The 22,891-nt window shown below is 37.0% G+C and overlaps 2 protein-coding genes across 2 annotated transcripts in view; one reads left to right on the forward strand and one right to left on the reverse strand.

The window, feature by feature from the left end:
- Window positions 1–10,277, reverse strand: part of LOC106133183 (zinc transporter foi) — a 50,514-nt gene extending 40,237 nt beyond the window's left edge. Inside the window, exon 1 of the mRNA XM_060952818.1 lies at window positions 10,097–10,277. The gene's annotated coding sequence lies outside the window, so the exon portion shown is untranslated. The remainder of the gene's footprint in view (window positions 1–10,096) is intronic.
- Window positions 10,278–10,842: 565 nt separating this feature from the next.
- On the forward strand, window positions 10,843–19,329 carry LOC106133188 (AP-3 complex subunit sigma-2). The gene is made up of 6 exons (XM_013332833.2): window positions 10,843–11,034; window positions 11,198–11,289; window positions 16,135–16,246; window positions 16,628–16,807; window positions 17,223–17,330; window positions 18,051–19,329. The coding sequence occupies exons 1-6, from the start codon at window positions 10,966–10,968 to the stop codon at window positions 18,063–18,065; spliced, it is 576 nt and encodes a 191-aa protein (XP_013188287.1). The 5' UTR covers window positions 10,843–10,965; the 3' UTR covers window positions 18,066–19,329.
- The last annotated feature ends 3,562 nt before the right edge of the window (window positions 19,330–22,891 follow it).

Raw genomic sequence — 22,891 nt, forward strand, 5'->3', positions numbered from 1 at the left:
TGTCAAAGAAGCGTGTCATATAAGGTGACGAATTGAGGAAAATGTCGTGGTATCGTGCGATCGACTTCAATTTGAACGTGTAGTTACAGGAATAGAAAAGGGTATGATGAGATGGTTCGGTCATGTGGAGAGGATGAATGAAAGCAGGTTCACTAAGCAGATATACAAGGAGAGTGTGGAGGGAAAGGTCGGAGTGGGAAGACCTAGACGAACGTATCTTGTCACATTAAGGACATGGTCAAGAGTACCCGAAACTGCCGAGCTTGCATGAAGAGTTATGAATGTGGATGAAGCGAAGGAAGTATGCAGAGATCGTGACAAGTGGGAAGATGTAGTCTCTGCCAACCCCGCTCCGGGAAAAAGCGTGATTTTATGTATGTATGTAAGTCTTTTACTGGTAGAAACAAACATACACGGCGTGTGAAGTGTAGCTACAGTAACATACTATATTTTTTTAATTAAATAAGTTATGTTAATTATTTAATTTATTGCTTCATATTAACTACAAATAGATTAATAATCCGGATGGATAACCGGATAGTTAACACAACATTAAGCCCTTGTACGTAATATTGGACCATCCGCAACGCAAATACACGAAAACATCAAATTATGTTAATTTTTTCGACGTCACCAAAAAAAAAACCAACGACGCTAGTAAAAGGGTGAAGGTGCGCCTGAGTCTAACATTTTGCTAGTATTTTATTGATTATGGTTAGAAACATAAAAAATAAAGTGTTAAATTTGAAATAAATAACATACATAATATTAACGTATATACGTACATATCCCTTGCGGGGTAGACAGAGCCAACAGTCTCGAGAAAAAATAAAGGCCACGGTCAGTTGTATGGCTTGATGATGGAATTGAAATTCAAATAGTGACAGGATGCTAGCCCTCCGCCTACAAGCACAATCCCAAAAAGTAGCATTTTCCTTAGTGCCTTCTACGACATCCATGGGAAAGATATGGAGTTGATCTATTCTTAAATGCCAGATACCAAATGGCCCATTTTTTTATATATAGCTGTTTATATATAGTTTTTATTTATTATTTAATATCTACAAAACTCTCATGAGACACGAGGCAGACCATGTGATCTTTACAAAACAAACACACATACATACATATTTATAGGAATTAGGAGCATATAACCAGTTTACTATAAAACTGATAAACATTTGGGTCGATGGTGGCGTGATTAAGATCTATGTTATATATTTTTTTTTGGTATCAGCCGGCGTCCGCGCAGGCGTCGGCGCCCGCGCGGCGCGCCTTTTGTGGCGTTTTCACGCCATTTCATCGATCGACCTAAATCAATCAAATTGTGATAGTTTTAATTCAGTCTTTGTCAGTTCAATAATTATCCATACATACATGGATACATATAATCCCCTGCGGGGTAGACAATGCCGTCAATTTTGAAGACTGATTTAGCTGTTTGGCTTTATGGTGAAATTGAGATTCAAATAGTGACAGATTGCTTGAATGTTTGAACTCGCGTCACGCGAAAACTATTCAACTATTTAGACGCACAGATTTCCTTTTGCGGTGAACGAAACAGCGGGCAGTAGCTAACAACAAAAAAAAAATACGTTTCCGGAATTTTGATCACACAGACATTTCTATTTTAATTTTATTAATTAATTCCTTCCTTCTTAGCTCTATTAAGGTACTGCTCCCGAGGTCTATGCGCATGCGCAACCTTTAGGTAAGTTTTCCATCGAGGTTTTCCTTCATCGTGTCCAGCATTTTCCTTATGGCAATAGTCCCGGTTTTGTCCTCACCTCTCTGGAGGGGGGCCCGGGGATCTTGGATTATACAAATTGATATGCCACTGTCAGTTGTATGACTTAATGATAGAATTAAAATAGTGACAGGTTGCTAGCCCATCGCCTAAAAGAGGAATGCCAAGTTTATGATTTAGATTTAAGAGATCTATATTTGTATATTGACGTCCGATGAAAATGCTGCAGTGTAGTTTGTTCCGCCGCTTCTTCTACACATGCGCTTTGGAAGCGGTAGTAGTTATAATTAGAATTAAGTGATGTGACGTCAATAAGTGATACCTTGTATCCAATTTTGAAAATAAATCTTTCTATAAGCCTATTTACATAGATTGAGTTAGCCTCGAAGTAAGTTCGATACTAACTCAACGATAGTATATATTTTATAATTAATACTTATATAGATAAACACCAAGACCCAGGCCAATCAGAGAATGTTCGCTTCCCATCATGCCCTGGCCGGGATTCGAACTCGGGACACAGACAAGCGCACTACCGCTGCGCCACAGAGGCCGAATTGGTCCTTCGATTATTTTAATGACGTTATTTGTTTGTTTTCTAATTCACATACATTATCACATTCCATCAAAACATTCACACTAACACATTTATCACATAAAACTCACCGTTGAATAAGTAAATCCAGAACACTGAAACTGTACCACACAGGTCAACGGTCACCCCACGACTGACGAATATAACCACCTACCCGCTGTTTTATAATAAGAAGCGCGGGAAAAACAATCCGACCAATGCGGAAGGAGGAAGGATGCGTTTTTATACCGGTTCCAATTTCAAATGTGAACGGTTCGTTAGACAAACTCTTAGCGCCCTTTTGTTATCTGTTGATAGTTTTTTTTTTTATTTAAATGTGGTTTACGACAAAAAAGGTTTCCTGAAAGTTGGTATATTGGAGGAAATTTGAAGGAAGCTGCCATTCCCGGCAGGTTATTTGACGAAGGTAGGTTTACAAGGGTCTATCGAGGTGCCGTGTGGTTCCCGGCACCAATATAAAAAACGAAAAGTCGTAAAAAGCGACTAAGAGATAGGCTTATAAACTTAGGATTCTTCTTTTAGGCGATGGGCTAGCAACCTGTTACCATTTGTATCTCAATTCTATCATCAAGCCAACAAGCTGAACGAGGTCTATCAGTCTTTTCAAGACTGTCGTCTATGTCTACCCCGCAAGGGACGTGATGATATGTATGTATCGAGGAATGGGGACGTATGACTGCCACGATTTTCGTACACCTTAAGTAACCAAGTTTTGGTTTATCTCATCATTGCATGTTCCCAGTTGCACCCTCCTCACCAAGTATCCGGGCCTGGGGTTCAAATTCAAATATTTTATTCATTATTACGGGACTTGCATGAAGAGAGTTATGAATGTGGATGAAGCAAAGGAAGTATGCAGAGATCGTGGCAAGTGGAAAGAGGTAGTCTCTGCCTACCCCTCCGGGAAAGAGGCATGATTTTATGATGTATGTATTACGGGACTCCTCAATTGTCATCTCACTTAACAATTGTCATATCTTTTGGTTTCACAACATTGATTGACGTCAAATAAATTACTTAAAACTATGTTTACTGCCGCTTCCAAAGCGTCAGTGCAGAAGAAGCTGGAACAAACTGCACTGCAGCATTTTCTTAAACAACAACAACTTTACAACCATCCAAACTTAGGTCCTTTCCAAGATTTTCCAATCCACTTCTTCTGGCCAAGGTTGGCCAAGGTAGGGTCTTTAGTTCTACGAGTATAAAATACATACATACATATGGTCACGTTTATATCCCTTGTGGGATAGACAGAGCCAACAATGTTGAAAAGACTGATCGGCCACGTTCGGCTATTTGGCTTAATGATAGAATTGAGATTCAAATAGTGACAGGCTGCCAGCTCATCACCTAATAAAAGAATCCCAGGTTTTTAAACCTATCCCTTAGTCGCCTTTTACGACATCCATGGGAAAGAGATGGAGTGTTTATCTCTTGCGGGGTAGTAAGAGCCATCAGTCTTGAAAATACTGATAGGCCACGTTCTGTTTGGCTTAATTATAGAATTGACATAATTAAATTATAATAAGATAATTTAATGTTGTATAATATTTATTACCCTAATTTATTTGTCCCAATTTTACCTAGATATCAACTTGGCTTAATATCAACGCTAGCCAAATAAGATTTAAAATGAACGGTGCCAAATTGTTACTACAAAACGCAATACTTCATTTTAGTGGAACAATAAAACTTTTCGGATGAGAGCACTATGCGTCATTTTAACACCCCCATGCCGAACCTGCCGCCCGCGACTTCTTACGCGCGGAAGAGTGTGTCACAGTACAACAAAATCAAAATCAATATTTTATTTTTTTAAAAAAGAGAGTACTACTCGTATGCGTCATTTTAACACCCCCATGCCGAACCAGCCGCCCGCGACTTCGTACGCGTGGAAGAGTGTGTCACAGTACAACAAAATCCAATATTTTATTTTTAAAAAAAAAGGCCTTCGCTTTCCGGCACTCTGGAAGATCAGCGTTGGCTGTGTATCACATTGTATACAGCCAGCATTACGCTGAGAAACCCTTTCGGGAACACCATCCTACTTGTAGGTATATATTTTTAATTTTTTTCGTATTTGTTTGTTTGTGAACTCTTTATTGCACACAAAAAGAAATGTAACAAAAATAGAACAGTCATTGTATATAGACGAATATGTACAATGGCGGACTTATCCCTATCGGGATTTCTTCCAGTCAACCAAAACAAAAAGTATTATTTTACATACATACATATGGTCACGACTATATCGCTTGCAGGGTAGACAGAGCCAACAGTCTTGAAAAGACTGAATGGCCACGTTCAGCTATTTGAAGTATTATTTTATTTGTAATGACTTGTTTTTTATGAATAAATTATTTTTACTTCACTTTCTCCTCGCGCGGGCTTGCGCTCGCATTGCTTTATCTACAACCGGCGCGCCGTAATATTTTCTTGTACCACAACTAAGTAGGGGATTGCTTTTATACTGCGCCGGTCCTAATCCGAGTTGGGTGCGCACGGGCCTTTATAGGCTTATTAATAGCTGTATCATAGCCGTGTGGTTCCCGGCACCAATAGAAAAAAGAATAGGACCACTCCATCTCTCTCCCATGGATGTCGTAAAAGGCGACTAAGGGGTAGGCTTATAAACTTGGGATTCTTCTTTAGGGTAGCAACCTGTCACTATTTGAATCACAATTCTATCTTAAAGCGAAATAGCTGAACGTGGCCTATCAATCTTCAAGACTGTTGGCTCTGTCTGCCCCGCAAGGGATATAGACGTGATTATATGTATGTATGTATGTATCATAGGACAATGACATTGGTCATGGTCATACAGCCCCTGACCTCGGGGTAGCCGGTTCGAATCCGCCGCGGCTGAATCGATAACGATAGGATGGCGACCCGTTTACCTTGTGACACGGTTCGCATATTAAAAGGGCCGATTTAAGAGAAATACATACATATGGTCACGTCTATATCCCTTGCGGGGTAGACAGAGCCAAGTCTTAAAAAAACTGAATGGCCACGTTCAGCTTTTTTGCTTAATGATAGAATTGAGATTCAAATAGTGACAGGTTGCTAGCCCATCGCCTAAAAAAGAATCCCAAGTTTGTAAGCATATCCCTTAGTCGCCTTTTACGACATCCATGGGAAAGAGATGGAGTGGTCCTATTCTTTTTCGTATTGGTGCCGAGGACCACACGGCATTTAAGAGAAATAAATAAATATATTTATCATTACACAATATTAAGTACCGCTATTCTCTCTCTCTCTGTGTGTATGTACCTATGCGCATTTCTCGGAAAGTTGTGAATTTTGTTCAATTCCATATTAAAGGCCCTCTTTGTAACGTGATATACCTCTCTTCTCATGATGTGTCCGTTTATTACCATTCAGCTTTTAATTCATTGGCGCCACTTTTTATACATCCTACTACTATTATATCCTACTACTATTATAATCCTACTACTCCTACTACTATTATAAAGGCGAAAGTTTGTATGGATGTATGGATGTTTGTTACTCTTTCACGCAAAAACTACTGAACCGATTACCATGAAATTTGGTATGTAGGTAGCTGAAGACCCAGAATAACACATAGGCTACTTTTTATCCCAGAGTTCCCGCGGGATTGATAGGGTTTCCATGCGGACGAAGTCGCGGGCGGCCTCTAGTACCTACATACATAAAACCACGCCTCTTTCCCGGAGGGGTAGGCAGAGACTACCTCTTTCCACTTGCCACGATCTCTGCATACTGCCTTCGCTTCATCCACATTCATAATTCTCTTCATGCAAGCTGCGGCGGTTTCGGGTACTCTTGACCTGACCCTTTACCAGGACGTCTTTTTATTTATAACAAATTTTATCCGTTCTTGTCACTCCACACCTCACTTGCATTCTTTACCTTCTACATAATCGAATTGAGAACCTCCGTCTTTTTTTAAGTCGGTTAAAAATATAATAAAAAGAAGACACAGATTGAAAAACATATACAACTCATATCAAAAACAGCTGAGCATTAAGATTTGATTGGCTCTGTCTACCCCGCAAGGGATATAGACGTGACCATATGTATGTATGTATTAAGATTTGATATTAATAAATTAAAAAGTTTGTAAATTCTTATATTTGTAGGATCAAAGGGTCAGACTTATCACAAAAAGCGCCTTCACCACCATCACGACCCAACCGGGAATCTAACGCGCGACCTGTGGCCCAAAGACAGGTACTTGCACCACTACGCTAAGCAATTACACTATACGATATACTACAACGTACGATGATGAATCAACCGTATTATATTATTATGAATGCAGTGGTCACGTAATTTTCATTGCCGCCCCAATGACCCACAGAGAAAATAGACTTTGCTCACATTCGCCCACTTGTTACGATCAACGTGTTATCCACATCTCAGTGTTGCCATGTAAAAAAGTTTTAAAATACCCAAATAGTACAGGTTTTTACACGAAGCTTGAGATTATTTTTTAGGCGATGGGCTAGCAACCTGTCATCAGTCTTTCAAAGACTCTTGGCTCTGTCTACCCCGCAAGGGATAAACATACATACATATGGTCACGTCTATATCCCTTGCGGGGTGGACAGAGACAATAGTCTTGAAAAGACTGATCGACCACGTTCAGCTATTTGGCTTAATAATAGAATTGATATTCAAATAGTGACAGGTTGCTAACCCATCGTCCAAAAAAGAATCCCAAGTTTGCAAGCCTATCCCTTAGTCGCCTTTTTCGACATCCATGGGAAAGAGATGGATTGGTCATATTCTTTTTTGTATTGGTGCCGGGAACCACACGGCACTTATAAGTAGTACAATGGTAACCGTAATAAACCGAGTTTATTAACAGATAAGCTGTTATCGTCGCGGATTTGAACTTGCCGACACGTGGCGATTGTCAACATTGTACGCAAAAATAGAAGCGATACTATATTTGCGGCGGGCTCATTATTATACTATATACCTAATAACTTTCGACTTCGCTTGCGTGAAAATTATACATAAATACATGCAATCACGTCTTTATTCTCCGTCTTTATCACCCTTGAAGCCGTGTGGTTCCCGGCACCAATACAAAAAAGAATAGGACCAATCCATCTCTTTCCCATGGATGTCGTAAAAGGTGACTGAGGGATAGGCTTCTAAAATTGCGATCTTTTTTTTAGGCGATGTGCTAGCAACCTGTTACTAGTTGGATCTCAATACCATCATTAAGCCGAGTAGCTGAACGTGGCCATTCAGTCTTTTCGGGACTATTGGCTCTGTCTACCCCGTAAGGGATATAGACGTGACTATATGTATGTATGTACTTATAAGTAAAAGAGGCAACTGATTAATTGACTGACTGATAGACATATTAAAATTAAAGCACCGGCCAAATCACTGGTTCTAGAGATAACAAATTTGACATGAGTTTATTCTAAGTAGTCTTAACGCGTGTAAGTATCGCGGGAACAAAGAATCTATGTTCTGTGACGAGAATCGCAATTATTTGTGTTTATATATCACGTTTTCATCTTTTACGAAGTAGACAAAGCTTCAAGCTCAAATGGTGCAAACAAATTTTGCTTAACGGGAGATTTGACAACTTACTTCCCTACAGCTACGGGAATCGCAATTATTTGTGTTTATATATCACGTTTTCATCTTTTACGAGGTAGACAGAGCTTCAAGTTCAAATTGTACAAACAAATTTTGCTCAACGGAAGATTTGAAAACTTACTTCTCTATAGCTGCGATTTTGATATCGTTTTAACGGGTGCGACTAACAAATCTCACCATTAGAGTCGGTCAGACCTAAGTCGGAAGTCGGCGGCACGTTGAACGAGCCCTAAGACATGCAAATGAGTCGTGGAAAGCGGGAGAAAGTGAGTGTAAAGTTGTAGTTTGTTCCGTTATGATTAGTCTGTGTACGTACACTTTATAAGGTGCACAAGTATGAATGCAGCTTAGCAAAAAAAAATTGCATTGCAAAAGATTACTTAAGTCTGTGATTATAAGGCTGCCTTTTATGCGTAAGGCGTTGAAGAAAAGGCGGCACGCATTGTTTTATTGATATAAACTAGCTTTTACCTGCAGTTTCCACCGCGCGAATTTAGCGCCATATTCATTCATTCATAAAATCACGTCTATATACCTTGCGGGGTAGACAGAGCCAGCAGTGTTGGAAGAATCACAGGCCTCGTTCAGCAGTTAGGCTTAATGATAGAATTGAAAAATCGATTAGTGACAGTTGCTAGCACATCGCCTAAAAGAAGCATCCCTAGTTTATAAGTCTATTCCTTAGTCGCCTTTTACGACATCCATGCGAACGAGGTAGTGTGAACATAAAGGCATCAGTGCGAATCTCACCTTGGCCAAGTAACAATGACTATTTTCGAAGTAATGTACATTAGTTTAAATACTAACCGATGATCTTACGGCGAGGTAAAACGTCACGAGGAAACCTACACATTGCAAGAACTGAATATGTAACCATGATCTCATATAAGACCATATCCAGAGTGGTGAGGATGTAAAAGGAACTATAGCTAATGGATATATCGGGCAGACGGAAGAGTTATGTTAGTTCCTGTAATGTACCGTGGGTCTCTCTAGAGAGAGGAGAAGACATCTTCATCATGTGTTGTTAATTGTGATCCTGGAATGGGTAAATTAGGTTTTTACACGAAGCAACTTCCGTATATCAGCCATATTTGTTTTCGGCATCTGTGGCGCAGCACTCTATTTGTATTAATGTAAAATAGACTTCAGTGCCGTGTGGTTCCCGGCACCAATACAAAAAAGAATGGGACCACTTCATCTCTTTCCCATGGATGTCGTAAAGGGCGATTAAGGGATATGCTTACAAACTTGGGATTCTTTTTTAAGCGATGGGCTTTTAAGCCTGTCACTATTTGAATCTCAATTCTATCATTAAGCCAAAAAGCTGAACGTGGCCATTCATTCTTTTCAAGACTGTTGGCTCTGTCCCGCAAGGGATATAGACGTGACCATATGTATGTATGTATGTAGACTTCAGGTAATATACAAAAACAAAAGTTCAGTATACATAAGAATTATTTGTTTAACATAGCATACAATCATTTTAATTTCAGACAACTTTTTTGTAGTTTCTTTTGCCTTCTTGTGGTTTTCGTGTAGTTTTCGCCCTAGAATAGGATTAATGCATTGTCCTCGTGATGTTGTAAGTGGCGATTAAGGGACAAAACTTAACAGCTGCTGTTACGAAAATAAACACTTCAAGGCTTATTTTTCTAACTTTAACATGTGGCTATTCATTGTAGAACGTAATTGAAATTGAAAAACATAAGCAGAATCTTTATTATGAAGGTGGAATCTATATGACGCTAAAACTGTTGTGTTCAATGCAAAATCAAAACAAAGAGTAAGGCTCTAAAAAAACATTTCCCGATCGACTTGAGAACGAAGTAACAACAATAACTTGTTGGTTTCCTACTTTATAGAGCGATTGAGCCAGTTGACCTTTGCAACATCTTTAATCAGTCCTGAATTTGTTCTCATCAGTGTTATGTGAAGATTTTCAAAAGGGAAAACGTAAATATAAGAACATTTCTGCCAAGTTAACAAGGTTAGTTAAAAGTATTTTATTATATCTATTTTAGGACGCTCCGCGACTTCTTTGATAAGTTTAGCTAAGGGATAGCTCTCGAAAGCCATATGAATATGACACCGCTGGAGAGTAGCTCCCGGCTTCCAAATAAGTCAACACTAGTTAAACCACTGACCTGTTTAGAGACTCCTCGGCGTCGAGTTTACAATGAAGAAATTCCATCCGTGTGTTAACACAATAAATAGTAAAAACAGCAGCAATTACAGTTTATTTCACACAATAAACGATTAGTTTTCTAAAGGTTTTCTTTTTGTGACATTCGCGAAGACAGCGCTCAACGAAACGCGCTCGCTCGTTTACTAATGTTGCAAGTAGAAAATTTTCAATTTCATTGGTAGATAGAACTTTTTTTTTAAGATAAAGCGTGTCATTCATGAACGTTGAAAAATAAATCAACTTATTCCGAAGAATCGATTGCTTCATTTATTTAAAATAACTTTCTTATAAATAGGGTACATATAGGGTAGAGGCAAAACTAACTTGACTCCTAATCCGTGGTCATAGGCACACCTTGTGCTCAACACCAGTTTTACATTAACATCTCAGATGTGAATTTATTCAGATCCTAATTAACGTAACAAGAAAAGATTTAATAAATGTCTCCACTCTTGAGTGGGATTTTACCGGATCTCATCTCCAGTAGACAGAAGAAAAAAATTCAATAAATGTCGAAAAAAACCAGACGTATATATATAATATCGTATGTAAACTTAGTTACCGCTTGGTTACCGTAATCGCATTGGGCTCTTTCTTGTTTAAAAAATATTATAAACGTTAACGTCAAAATATTTTAAGATGTCAAACTTAAGATGAGTTTGGCAAAAAAAGTGAAATGTCAAGTCAATTGGAATTAGAAATAGATAGATAGAAAGACGTAAGAAAACTGAAATTTAATCAATATCATTAATTTACTTTGAAATAATTTAGTGCAACAGCTTTAGTTAGATAGTTTCATACTGTTTATTATTAGCGCAACGCCTAATTATGATTAAGGCTATATTAGTGTTTAACAACCATGGAAAGCCAAGATTATCGAAATTCTATCAATATTTTGTAAGTTAAAGAATTTTATCACTGTTTGTGGTCACTATCAACCTCCTGACGTCTATCTTAACAGATCAAGAGTACTTTTTTGTTGACAAGCATACATATAATGTTTCGAATCGTGTTACAATGACCCATGATCCATTTAAACTTATGTTGTCATATATTACAGAATGAGGATATGCAGCAACAGATAATAAAGGAGACGTTCCAGCTGGTGTCCAAAAGAGATGACAATGTGTGCAATTTCCTTGAAGGAGGAAGGTGAGTTTATTTATTTTGTGTAGTATTTTTTTTATTGTATGTAGTCTGTGTAAGTTTATATTTATAGTTTATGTATGTATGTAGTTTAGGATTTATTACTAACTAACATCTGTTAGGTATGCTGCCTACCCGGTTTCAGGGTTTTACCTTTCACTACCCAAAGGTTGGCTGGAAGAGATTGCTTAGCAATAAGTCCGCCTTTGCTCAACATTATCATAATGTATGTTTCTACTAAACATATATATATTTTTTTATAGGCAATAAAGATAATTTGTATTGTATTGTTTTACTTAGCAGAAATATAGATAATAGATTTTAAACTCACATTGAATTATACTATTTATAAATAATGCAGGTATTAAACATGCACATATTGTGCTTTATTTTATTTCTGATCTTTTTTTCGAAACATGTTGGTCGGTGACCACGGATTATTGTGATATGATTCAAAACAACTGAGACAAAATAAATGTATGTTACGTAGTGTTTATTATCTGTACCACTACATAGTATAAACCAAAGACATTTCTTATGTCTTTATGTACTCTTAGATATAAAAAAATACACAACGTATTTTGATTGCAAAGTTTTTTTTTTATTATATGGGTGATTCTCCACTATCGGGAAAATCAATGTCCTGAGCAATTTTTAGAATTGTGTGTGGCTATGTTTTTCAAACGATCATTTAATAAGATAGTACAATAAAAGTTCTTTCTAAGCTACCAATTTGTAAATAAAAAGAGATTCCCGATTTTTACGAAATATCTTTTCAAAAACCCCAAAAACAGTCCCCTGACCTGTCCCCATTCCAGATTTACAGTTTCTACCAAGACTTTTTTCTAATTTTGTCCAAAATATGTAGTATTCACAAATACTGTTCTAATGTATGATAAATGAACATAATAAATATTCTGGAATATATTTAAATTTAAGTTAAATAATAGAAAAATTTTAACTCTAAAGTTTGTCCTAACAATTTGTGAACAGTACCCTGTCATGAATAAAACAAACGAAAAAAAATAATCTAATAGAAGTAACATATTGCGTTAGCGTGGAACGGAACGACATAGTTGTGAAGTTCGTCCGTATAACAAGTTTGTGTGACCAGCCGCCATCTTCCTGTAGTGCGAAGCAAGTGTTGAGGCGAACACGTGCCGCGGCCGGATCAAATAACAGTCCCTTGGGTATGTGTTTTATTTTATCATTTTGAAAGATAAGTTAATGAATTATTCGTAATTATTATGTCATAATCTCTTGTTGAATATGATATTTCGCAATTTTTAAGTAGTACAATGCTATTGCAAATAATCCGAATTTTAGGTTAAATAACCAGTCCCCTGGCGACAGTCCCCTGTATATTTGAGCGACAGGGGACTGTCTTATTACACAGGGGACTGACTTTAGTTATTTTTTTCTCAGGTAAACTTCACAATGCCGCCTCAAAAGAAGACTAGGGAAGAAGTATTAGAAAGGAAGAAGGAATTAGAACGTTTAAGATATCAGCGCCTTAAAAATGATCCCCAAAAGAGAGAAGAAATGAAAGAAAAAGAACGTCTTAAGTATCAAAAGAAAAAAGAAAAAGGCTTAAGAAAACTCGTACGAGACATGACTCCACGTGAACACAGAACTGCAAAAAAAAATTGGAAAAAACATTGTACTGATTATCGGGCTAGGAAAAAGACATTGAAGGAAACAACTAATGCTTTTGTGAGAGACAACACTCCAAGTTCAGAGACTGAGATTTCAGCACCTCCTACAACTGACAATTCTGCAAATAAAAAGAGAAAAAGACATGCGAAGCTATTAAGAGAAAAAGCGAATAGAGACAAAGACAATAAGATACTCGAATATAAAAGAAAAGTCGAAAAGTATAAAAAAAGACTGTCAAGACTCGAAAAAACTATAAACCAAAATAAAGATGAAACACCTAACACGAAAATTAACAGAATGATTGATGATTCTAACTCGAGAAAAGAAATTGTGAAAAAAGCATTGTTCGGCGAGGTGATGAATAAACAATTGAAAGAAAATTATTCACAATTAAAGACCCAAAAAGACAAACAAATATTTTCAAAAGTTGTTGCTGGGACATCAGTACATAAATACAAACTATGGACTACCAAAGACAGTGCTATTAACTATAAAATGACAAAAAAATGGAAACCATCTCCTTCTTTGGAAATGCCTAAACGAACACGAATTGACAAAATTTCGAAGAGATGTGCAAAAGTGATTAGAGAGTTTTATGAGGATGACAGCAATAGCAGACTAGGTGCTGGAAAAAAGGAATTTATTACAAGAAATTCAATCAAGCATCAAAAACGCTATCTACAAGATACAGTGCTGAGCTTGTACAAGAAATTTGTAGCTAGTAATTTCAAAATAAGCTATCAAATGTTCTGTCGTTTGCGTCCTTTCTGGGTTGTCAAGCCAAAAGCTCAAGACCGTGACACTTGTCTTTGTGTCACTCACGCCAACATTGACTTAAAGCTGTCTGGTTTACACGCGGCAAAAATATTGTCGTATAACAGCTATCAGAAGTTACTAGAAAATTTATGCTGTGATCGCTATAATGTGGAGTGTTTGTCAAGAAAATGCCTAGTGTGCAATAACAGAACCCCTGCCTACAATGAGTTTGATGACAACAAACCTATACAATACAAGAAATGGGTATCTGAAAAACAAGAATATTTGGATCCAAAATCTAAAAAGCCTAAGCTAGTGACTAAACACCTTAAAAAGACTTTGACGCTGCGTCCGCGAGAGTTGATACATGAATTGCATGCTGACCTAGACAAGTTCTTTTGCCACCAAAGAAACATTGTACATCAATTCAATGCAATCAAACATTTGAAGGAAAATCTTGGCGAAGAAGATATTTTGATACACATGGACTTCTCCGAAAATTATTGTACCAAATACGGAGAAGAGATTCAACCCTTCCACTTCGGAGGATCTCGAACTCAAATAAGTATTCACACAGTTGTTGTGTATCTCAAAAACTCAATACAATCCTACGCCACCATTTCCAAAAACTTGACGCATTCACCCTCAGCTATTTGGGCGCATTTGCAGCCAATTTTCCGAGCAATACAACCTGGAATTAAATATGTTCATTTCCTTAGTGACGGGCCGGTTACACAATATCGGAACAAAACTATGTTCTTTGTTTTGGCCTCGAGATTATCCAAAGATATTCCAAATCTACAAGGATTTTCGTGGAATTACTCGGAGGCCGGACATGGCAAGGGTGCACCAGATGGTGTTGGTGCTACTTGCAAGAGGACTGCGGATGCTGTTGTAGCTGCTGGAGGTGATGTCGATACCCTGGAACAATTTGTGGAAGTCATCCAAGCTAGATGTCCTGGGATTATTTTCCATACAATAAATGACGAAGATATTCAATCAATTACTGATGCCATTGAAAAGACTTCCAAACTAAAAAGTTTTAATGGAACATTAAAGGTGCACCAGATCACTGGAATATCTACTTCCCCAGCAGTTTTGACAATGAGAAGTTTAAGCTGTTTTTGCCCTAATACCTGTCAACATTATAAAATTGGAACAATTAATTACAACCAGAAAATGAAGCTTCGTGTTCAAGACATTTACACCGAATCTGAAACCTCTTCATCCGAGGATGATAATGCCCTTGATATGTTTGAAATCGAACCTTCATATGCGACCAAGCCACGAACTGATAGTCCTGTGGAAGAAATGGAAGCGGGACCTTCCCGAGATAACAACGACAAGTATAATTGTGGAGACTATGTATTAGTTAAGTTGCAGAGTAAACATACTGAATACCGTTATGTTGCGGTCATAAATAAAATTGATGAAGAAGATGGTGAATTCACTGTCACGTTTTTAAAACTCTGTGATAAAGAAGGACTGACTTTTAAAGTAGACGAAGAAGATGTTTCTGATATAGCCTTTGAGCAAATTATTAAAAAGTTGACTAATCCGGACTTGATCCTAAAAGGGAAAAGAATCTTTTATAAATTTAATACACCGGTTAATATTTTTGAACAGTAATGATGATACATGATAATTATAGGATTTTCAAGAGCTGATCTCTAAGATAACTCACTTAAATTGAGACTGATTTTACTACTTAGAAGGTGTAAAAATTAAAATAAGCATAAAAGCAACTGATGTCAAAGACCAGAAATTGAAATTTTAAGACTGATTTAACTACCTGATACTAGTGTATAAGAGAATAAGTCAATTAACAATGATAATTATATGTTGTTTTGTTTCATTGATCTCAATTTAAAATGCAAAATATTAGTTACTAATTGATAGATGTAAGAAGAAAATGTTGATTATAAACCTATGATTCGAAGAACGTTTAAAACGTTTGCCAAAAAATATTTAAAGCAAAGTGAAAGACTTAGTTAATTTCTTTGAAGTTTATGAGAAGTTTTTTTAGTTTATGTTTATTTGTTCTTAATTGGATGTTCAATTTCTAAAATAAAGTTTATTTGTAATGAAAACTATCTTGCTTTTGTGTAAAAATCATTCCCCTGTCATATGTGTCAGTCCCCTGTCATGATTTTTCATTAAATCGTGGATAATTCCTAAAATATAAAAAAAATGAAGTGGTTGTCAATTATATAGTTTAAAGCTTGAATAAATTTAGCTTTCTATGTAGGAAAAACTATCATTTAGCAAAAAAAAGTATCAGGACAGCTTTGTATGGGCCATTTTCCCATTAGTAGAGAAGTACCCATATTTCTTTTCTTTAATGATAGCTAGTATTTTTGGCAGATTTTTTACTTTAACCTTTAACTTCTTCCCGCTAATTAATTGTGTGTAATTTGTAATTCTCTCGTCTCATTTCAGCCTCATCGGCGGATCAGACTACAAACTCATCTATAGGCACTACGCCACTTTGTATTTTGTATTCTGCGTTGATTCGTCCGAAAGCGAACTGGGGATATTAGATTTAATTCAGGTGAAAATTATTTTTATCATTCATCTTTACTAACATCATAAAGCTGAAGAGTTTGTTTGTTTGATCGCGCTAATTTCAGAAACTACTGGCTCGAATTGAAAAATTATTTTTGTGTTGTATAGACCATTCATCGAGGAAGGCTTTAGGCTATATAACATCACGCTGCAACTATAAGGCGCAAAGGAATAATGGAATTTGTGAAAAAAAACGGTGACAATTATTCATTCTTGAGAGCTTCAATGATGCCAAAAACAACTATACCACGCAGACGAAGTCGCGGGCACAGCTAGTTATCAATATTTTAGTATGGTCAGAAGAAGTGTTTTTTTTTTTTGTTGTGAGGTACATATAAAGATGTGACGTGTAAATTTGTGTGTCCAGGTGTTCGTGGAGACATTAGACAAATGTTTCGAGAACGTATGCGAGTTGGACCTGATCTTCCACGCGGACGCAGCCCACCAGGTGCTGGACGAGTTGGTGATGGGCGGCATGGTGCTCCAGACCAACATGGCGGACATCCTGTGTCGGCTGCAGGAGCAGAACAAGATGCAGAAGGCTGAGGTATGGCGTTGATTGATTGATTTTACAACTTTATGTAAGTATGTGTGTATGTACCTATAACATGTCCAACCGTGTTGGTCTTGGCACCAATACAAAAAAAAAAAATTGGACCACACCATCTCTTTCCCCGTGGATGTCGTAAAGGGCGACTAAGGGATAGGCTTATAAATTTGGGATTCTTTTTTTAGGCGATGGGCTAGCAACCTGACACTATTTGAATCTCTAATCTAAAAATCATTCAATCAGAGTTTTTAAGATTGCCGGCTCTGTCTACCCCGCAAGGGATATAGACTTGATTATATGTATGTATGTTTTTTCCTTGCGGGGCAGACAGAGCCAGCAGTCTTGAAAGACTGGTAGGCCATGTTCACCTGATAAATAATGTAAATAATAATGCAATAATGATTGATTCCAGGCCGGTATATCCGCTGCGCCCGCGCGGGCTGTGTCAGCTGTCAAAAGCATGAATTTGCCACAACAGCTTCGGGACATGAAGCTGCCCGACCTTCCACAGGCCATTAAGGTATGTGAATACTAGTTGTTGCCCGCGATTTCGTCCACGGTAAAATTACAAAAAAAAAACTGACACCCTGTATTGTCTTCTTCAAAGGAGTGGGAGAGAAAATTTTGTTTATAAACCATAAAAAAAGAAGAAACTAAAATGGCGGTCAAAATTGTATAAATGCTGCAGTGCAGTTTGTTACCGCTTCTTCGGCACTGACGCTTAGGAAGCGGCATTGAATTTAGTTTTAAGTAATTTATTTGACGTCAACCAATGCTGTGAAACTGAAAGATATGACAATTATTAAATGATGTTTGAAATGTTCCATGGTAATGATTCTAAAATTCTAAATGAGTACTTACTTATACACTGTCACATCACTCAATGACAGCAATAGTGTGCAAGTTGGAGATAAATCCTACTACTATTATAAAGGCGAAAGTTTGTATGGATGTTTGTTACTCTTTCACGCAAAAACTACTGAACCGATTACCATAAAATTTGGTATGTAGGTAGCTGAAGACCCAGAATAACACATAGGCTACTTTTTATCCCAGAGTTCCCGCGGGATTGATAGGGTTTCCATGCGGACGAAGTCGCGGGCGGCCTCTAGTAAATAAATATATACGGGACAAATTACACAGATTGAAAACAAAAACTCAATCTATGCAATTTGTCCCTTATATATTTATTTTTATTTATTATTTTTATATATATATATATGATGATAATTAATTACAGGACCTGAAATTCTGACCGCTACAGCAGGGCGCTTACACGAACACGCCCGTCTCAATCGCCACCAACATCATAAACACTATATATCCGCATAATGAGAAATATCAGAACTTGAAAGAGGAAAATCTTACGAAATTCTTCGGCTCCGAAACTCTGAGCACGAAATTCTCGGAGACATTCAGCGAGAACTACCAGCAAGCGGAGGGGGTTAATTTCCCGAATTACGAATGTCAGAAGATTGAGGGTTACCAAGATTTGCGCGGGAATATTGATGAGTATGATTGTAAAGAAGTGAAAAGTAGAAGGAAGAAGAAGAAGAAGAGGGGGAAACAGTGAATTTTTTTTTGATTAAAATTTATTTGTTTTTCTCTGTATTTATACATATTATATTATTATATGTATATTACACATGTATATGTATGTATATAACATATGTATAGTACGTTATATGTATATTATATTACATTCTATGGGTGAAAAAAAGAATAGGACCGCACCATCACGTTCGCATGGATGTCGGAAAAGGGATAGGCTTATAAACTTGGGATTCTTCTTTTAGGCGATGGGCTAGCAACCTGTCACTAGTTGAATTTCAATTCTATAATTAAGCCAAACAGCTGAATGTGGCCTATGAGTCTTTTCAAGACTGTTGGCTCTGTCTACCCCGCAGAGATATAGACGTTATTAAAAATGACGAAAATTACTTAAAAAAAACCATTAAAACCCACATAGATTTATGTACTAGCTGTGCCTGCGACTTCGTCCGCGTGGAATAGTTATTTTGGGCATCATTGAAGCCCACAAGGATGAATAATTTTCTCCGATTTTTTTCACATTCTCCATTATTTCTTCGCCCCTAATGTTGCAGCGTGATGTTATATAGCCTTCCTCGATAAATGTTCTATTCAACACAAAAATAATTTTTCAATTCAAACCAGTAATTCCTGAGATTAGCGCGTTCAAACAAACAAACTCTTCAGCTTTATAATATTAGTGATAGATATGCATGAAACGTCTGTGTTGAGGTATATTTAACAGATTGGTGCGTAATTGAAAAAATAATACATTCCTTTGTTTCGAATTTATGCGTTAGGAATCGAATACGACGTTTATAAGTCCATAAGCAAGTACCAAAACGATCGAAATTTCAATGAAATAACGACCTTGTTACAAGCACATTAAAACTTGAAATCCAAAGACAAAATGTCTCCTGTTATCTCGCTCGTAATAGCGGACTGTTCAGTTCGCGGGTTCAAATGGCGCGCTCTGATTGGCTGAAGCGCTTAAATATTTTGGCGCCAAAAAAAAATTAATTTTGCGTTTGTACATGGTGTAACTTATAAAAGTTGTATAGTGTAGCCGTAACAAAATGGCGGAGCGATTTATATACATATTAGTGTCCGACCGAAGGTCTATTTTTGGCCGAAGCCGAAGCCGAAGCCGATTAATCGGCTATCGCCACAACCTTCGGCCGAAGCCGAAGCCGAAGCCGAAGGTTTATATTCTCTCAGCACTCAGTAATTAATTTTGTTCAATATTGTCTACAAGCTACAATTAATATTAAAATCATTTCAAAACCTCAATATTGAAGGTTTATATATTAATAAATAAATAAATAAATAAATAAATATATACGGGACAAATTACACTGATTGAGTTAGCCTCGAAGTAAGTTCGAAACTTGTGTTACGAGATACTAACTCAACGATACTATATTTTATAATAAATACTTATATAGATAAACATCCAAGACCCAGGACAATCAGAAAAAGTTCTTTTCTCATCATGCCCTGACCGGGATTCGAACCCGGGACCTCCGGTGTCACAGACAAGCGTACTACCGCTGAGCCACAGAGGCCGTTTATATTGACTGTCTCATATAGAAGTTGATGATATATCATAGAGGTGGTTGGTTTAGAGATAAACTAGCTGTTGCCCGCGACTTCGTCCGCGTAAATTTCGAGTTGAATTTTAATCATACAGTCAGATACAGACAGACAAAAAATGTAAAAAAAAATTCTCTATTCGTTTCAGTCAATATATAAAATGTACAGAAAAAATATTTTTACCGTTTTATTATTATATGTAGTATTTTGATTTTCAGTTTTTTTACATAAAATACTCAAACAATACAAAAAAAATATATTTTTAATAATAAAAAATATCTTGTAATTGTTGGGATTCGAACTTGGACCGCCAACTTCACAGTCTCACGGGCTAACCACTGGATCATCGAAGCCGTTGCGTTGGTGTCGAAATTAAAGTAGACTACATACATATGGTCACGTCTTTATCCCTTGCGGGGTAGACAGAGATAACAGACTTGAAAAGACTGAATGGCCACGTTCAGCTATTTGACTTAATGATAGAATTGAGATTCAAAAAGTGATAGGTTGCTCGCCCATCGCCTAAAAAAGAATCCCAAGTTTGTAAGCCCATCCCTTAGTCGCCTTGCACTTATATTTATATGTTATAGGTATAATGCCGTCGTATAATGATAAATGACTTTGAATTTTTAATTTCGTAACTTATTTGCAGGCATACTGATGCCTTGAGTTCATTCAAATGTCGATAACTTTTTTTTTGTGAACCGATTTTGATGAAACAAACTTTAAATGTTATTCTGAGTTAAAACAAAGCAATTGGTGAAAGTTTGAAGTAAATCGGTTTAGTACTTTCGGAGATAATCGTGATCATACATACAGACAGACAGACAAGAAATTAAAAAAAAATATTTTTGCTTTCTATTATTCATTCTAAGTGTCCCTCTATCCATTTCAGTCGAAAATACTAAATGTACAGACAAAACATTTTTACTGTTTTATTATATGTAGTTTGTGATTTACCTACTGGTAAAAAATAATGATTTGATTTCTTACAAAAACACTCGTTTAAATACACGTACGGACTTGTTTTGATGCATGCAATCAGCAATGTGATATTTTGACAGTGACTCCCCGCCGCCTCATGACTTTCGTAACAGTTCGTTCAATCTCGACGGTCGCTCGGACCTTCGGCGAAACCTTCGGCTTCGGCCGGATTTTGGGCCGAAGCCGAATGTTTCGCCGAAGGTGGATTTTTTGGCCGAAGGTGGCCGAAGCCGAAGCCGAAGCCGAAGCTTCGGTCGGACACTAATACATATATATCTTAATTAGAATATTTTAGGGTATTATAAAACTAATTGAAAGTAATCTTTGTTGTAAATTTTTCATGTAACGCTTTCTAGTTTGAATATAAGGGAACTACGTAAGTTAAATTGTTGTTCCCAATCATGTTAATAAAAACAGTTTTTTGGCGGTAGCTATCAAAAAGTAAACATATATTCAAAAGTGCTCCATTAGTTTAATTCATAAATAATATAATTTCAATTTATTAATACAATTTTTCTACTTCATGTTATAATTTACCTTGATTATTATCTTGCCAGACTATTTTTCAAAGGCATTTATCACTCTTTGGACACATAATTATTATCACTATGGACTCTCTTTCCACTCTGTGCAAGGACATGAGCGAACTGAAGAACATGTTTGCTTCTAAGATGTCTTCTTTTGAAGAGGCTCTTGGAAGTCAGAGCTCTCAGGATGAAACAGCGGTTCTTGCTAGTGAGTACCACTCCTTTAAGGACTTCATTTGGAAGGCTGTATCCAGGCTAAGCCAGCAGTTAGAGTTGGTATTTTCTGTGCTTGATGGCTTCGAGATGAGATCGCGTGCAAATATTCTTCTGTTGCATGGCCTCAATGAGAACAGGGATGAAGATATTAGTGCGGACCTCCAAAGGATTTGTTGTGAGAAGCTTAAAGTCAATGTATCTCCCAATTCATTTGATGCATGTTGGCGTATGGGCAAGATCCCCAAGTCAGATAAGCCTCGACCAGTTTTTATCCGCTGTGCGAATTCGTCTACTCGGTTGGCAATATGGACGGCGAAGAAGCTTTTAAAGGGTAGCGGTTTGACTATATCTGAGTTTCTTACGGCAACACGACATGCAGTATTCGTCGAAGCGCGTAAGGCATTGGGAGTACATGGCTGTTGGACGAGTGATGGGAAGATCGTTGTTGTAACCGCCAAGAATACAAGAAGGAGAATCACTACGTTGTCGGAGCTGCATGACATTACTGAAGAGCTTGCTGCAGCGAAGTGTAATGAGCCTGTGCGTCGTATACAACCCTCGTCTAATGCCGTTCCGCCCAGTAATAAGCCTCGTCCACATAGTGCTCGCCTACAAGCGAAAACAACTAGAAAATAACTGGGTGCGCTGAATAATTACTTGTTTTTTTTTTTTCTGTTCACTTTGTAAGGTAGACTGTACTATTGTAATTTATATGCCACCAACATTATTTATCTTTGTCTTCAATATGTTTTTAATTGTACCTACATCTGGTTATGTTCACATTCACAGTACAGTAAGGAGATGACATGTGCTATAATTGACAGTGAGTTTTGTTAGTTTACTGTCAATGACATTTACTGTCACTCTGGCAGTTGACATTTGTTATTTTTTTATTGTCTCTTTTTAAATATGTCTGGCAAGTTGATGATGGAATCTTTGGTATTTGATTTGGTTTTGTATACTGTATATTAATTTTTGTATATTATTTTTGTTAAATAGTTTATTTTATTTATTTATTGTTACGCTCAATGTCTAATGCTTTTGGCGACAGTTCTGATGATGAATATTTTTCTCTTTCACCTTCGTCGGACAGTCATCAGATCAGTGTTAATGATTCTGAACCATGTTTAGGTGATAACTTGAACATTACCTTTTCTTCTTTTCCAAAGGACTTTAATGTTATACATATAAATGCCCAAAGCTTACCTGAGCATTACCATGATTTATTGTC

The sequence above is a fragment of the Amyelois transitella genome, chromosome 29 (assembly GCF_032362555.1).
Source record: "Amyelois transitella isolate CPQ chromosome 29, ilAmyTran1.1, whole genome shotgun sequence".
Lineage (NCBI taxonomy): Eukaryota > Metazoa > Arthropoda > Insecta > Lepidoptera > Pyralidae > Amyelois > Amyelois transitella.